The 3,413-nt window shown below is 29.8% G+C and overlaps 1 protein-coding gene across 1 annotated transcript in view; it reads right to left on the reverse strand.

The window, feature by feature from the left end:
• Window positions 1–2,214, reverse strand: part of LOC106305141 (protein MNN4) — a 4,225-nt gene extending 2,011 nt beyond the window's left edge. The window contains exons 1-2 of the mRNA XM_013741511.1: window positions 1,957–2,214; window positions 1,246–1,451 (exon numbers count right to left, since the gene is read on the reverse strand). Of these exons, the coding sequence (XP_013596965.1) occupies window positions 1,246–1,451; window positions 1,957–2,086 (336 nt within the window). The 5' untranslated portion in view covers window positions 2,087–2,214. The remainder of the gene's footprint in view (window positions 1–1,245; window positions 1,452–1,956) is intronic.
• Between the last annotated feature and the right edge of the window lie 1,199 nt (window positions 2,215–3,413).

The raw sequence follows: 3,413 nt of genomic DNA on the forward strand, positions 1-3,413 counted from the left end.
TTTTAGATATTTACGTTTGATTATTTGTATATATTTTCAAGTATTTAAACGAACTTAAAAGATCATATATATTCTGGATGTTTTTATATATATATTAAATCTACAAAAATTAATATATATAAGTATATAAATCTATTTTGGATACCCAAAATATTTCGGTTCGGATCGGATTAGGTTTCAGTTCTTCAAATACCAAAATTTTGAATAATTCAGATATTTAATCAATTTCGGTTCGGATTGGGATTGGTTCGATTCTTCGAATTCGAGTTTTTTGCATAACCCTAAATAATGACATACAAATAAATAGCATCGTATTTTTTTAAAAAAATACATCCGCGCGGGCACGCCGGTCAAAATCTAGCAATGCTTACAATTAATGAAGTTATTAGTAAGAGTGAAAAAATATTGTAAGAGATGTAATAAATTTTTTTTTTAAAATAGGTAAGTTCTATTTTGACTTTTGTGATAAATGAAGTTGAATTATTTGGAAAAGACAATAAATGAAGTAGTTAAAATTAGTTTAAAATGGAATGAAAAAGATGTAAAAAATCACTTAAAATTAGGTAAGTAATGTTTTGTATTTCAATTTTAGTTAGAACTAGATCTCGATCCGTGCAACCGCGCGGAAATGTTACAATACTTTTTGAATATGACAATAAAATAATATTTTACTAATCTATATATATATAGATTAGTAAAATATTATTTTATTGTCATATTCAAAAAGTATTGTAACATTTCACAAATTTAGAAAGTTTTTAAAAAATTAAACTTTTTGCTTCGTAGATTTATATTATCGAGTAAATAATTAAACATTTAGTTTTTGTTTAATTTTTAAAATAAACTATATAGTTAATTTGTTTTCATTGGTTTAAGGTAGTAAAGATTAATCATTGTTAGATAATATGATTTTTGTTATTTTAAAAAAATATTTATAATTTTAAAAGTTAACATCGACAAATATTTAAATAATTAACATATGGAGGTATAGTATTACAACATTAAATTATATCTATTTAATTTATACTATCTATAAATATAATGAATCATCTATTGTTTAAATTCAATTATTGATAGCCCAATAAAAATTTCTCGTAGGCCCAAAATTTAAATGATAAGATTAGAGATTAAATGTAACATGAGTTTTTAGGAATAGATCCATTATGTCCATTATATCCATTTTTTTAAAAAATCACACATTGTGACTTCTGTTTTAATATATAAGATAGATGCAAACAAACTTACCTTTTTGACCTCGGTGGTTTTCTTCTCTACCACAGAAGTAGTTGTAGTTGTTGTGCTGGTTTTCTTAACCTCAGAGGATTTAGGAGAGATCAGTTCAACTTTTTTCTTGCTCCATTTCTCGATTTGCTTGTGAATCTTCACCACTTCTATTTTCCCTTTTACTTTGATTTCGTTCTTCTCCAAATCAACATCCACTCCATGAACCCCTAAAATAATGTTATTAACCAAAATACTATATAAATTATTTTTAAAACACAGCGATTGTGATTAAATAAACGAATTAGTCTGAAGGATAACCAAAATGTGATAGTCTAATGGTCGTACCCAATATAATTTCTTGTTGGTTTGATTGATGGACGAAAATTTGTATCAAGCTTTGTTAGGTCTAATTTGCCTATGGATAATTTGTATGTACCATAACATCAAACCGCCATGCAAATTATGTCTAAAACAGTTTGGACTGGAGACCATAATTAAAAACATTTTTAAGGAAAAAATACTGTCGAACATGAAGGAGAAATCAAATGAAATTAAATCAAGATATATACTACACATCCAAGGCTCAAAGTTAATATACCTCAGGAAGAGAGACTATAATAAGCATCTTTTGCTTCTTTCTTTAAACGAGTTGAACTACTACTTTGTAGTTATATGCTATTAACTTGTAAACTTGTGGCTTGTGGGACATAAACTTAAACAATGAGGCCTAACCTTGAAAACGAAGGAGAGGCTTTTTGATGTCGCATGCACATTTCCGGCAGTGAAGGTGAACCTTGTAAACGGCGGTGATGATTTCCTCGCCTTTCTCTTTCTTGTCTTTCTTGTCTTCCTTTTCTCCCATTGTTTTGTTCGTTCTTCAACTCTAAACTTCAGTTTGGTCTGATTCGAATTTTATTACTTTGTATTGATTGGTTATTCTCTGGTCAAAACAACCGCTCGTAGAAAACGCCAATGAAAGAAACACAAATATTAGGAACTCAATGACGACAAGAAATATTCTGATAGAAGAGAAGTTATCTATAAACTACTAAAAGTATAATTTGAAAAAGGACAATTAACTAGAGACAATAAATAGGTTTGGTTCGAGTTTAAACTTTAAAGGTACAAAGACTGGTTCGATTCCTTTTCGTTATGAAAAAAGACATTAAGCAATTCTTCTTTAAATTCATATGAAAATAGTTGATAACATTATATATACTGGGATGTTGGCTCCGCGCAAGCGCGGGAATTTAGTTGTAATTTGTAAATGATGTTTTGGTATGTGATAGTAACACAATAGACAAAGTTACAGTATCTCAAATTATACCTTAAGCAAAAGTTACGTAAAGAATACATCATAACATTTGAAATCAATAAAACTTTGATTATTGTTTATTTTCATAACTTTTTCCAAAGTGGAATTGGAACATCGAGTTTTTGATACATCAAATGAGAAGCCAAAATCTATAATATAACAACAACATGAAGCATTTCATGATAAAAAAAACATCTATGTAAGCCAAACTTAAGATCTCATTAACCTTATCCATTTTGTTCCCAGAATACTGCTTGTAAGCAACAAAAGTTGCTTTGAAGTGGTAGCTACTGATAGTTTCTAATATGTACAGAACATGATCATGATCTGAGTGTTTTTGTTATAGCTTCACGTAGCATTAACCAATTATATTGTAGCTTCTATGTTAACCCTTTGTCAAATCTGAATGAAGTTGCCAATGATACCAGCAACTGTGAGTTTTTGTATCAGACTTGACCTTTTAATGAGACAGCTGGAAGACAAAAAAAAATCAATTTTGATAATTGAAAATGTGTGAGAAAAACCTTTGCAAGACCAAAAAGGCACAGATGGAGGGATGAGTCAAAGAGAGCACACTAAGCTTTCTTCACAGCAATCAAACATGATCACATTTAGACTTAACCACTTACCAAGCAAATCACATAAAACTATAGCCTTGTATGCCGCATTCCCCATCTCTATCTCCTTTGACGCTTTCTCCTTCCTCTCCTTACTCTCTTTTTCTTCTCCAAACTCTGACTCATGCTCATGCTCCGGTTTTGTTTTCTTCTCTACCTCAGGCTCCTTCCTTGGAGGCACAACTATCTTAGCCTCCTGATCCACTGCTGCTTCACCTGACTAAGTCCTAAAATTAACATTTAAAAAAAGTCCAATA

This window comes from Brassica oleracea, chromosome C7 (assembly GCF_000695525.1).
Source record: "Brassica oleracea var. oleracea cultivar TO1000 chromosome C7, BOL, whole genome shotgun sequence".
NCBI lineage: Eukaryota > Viridiplantae > Streptophyta > Magnoliopsida > Brassicales > Brassicaceae > Brassica > Brassica oleracea.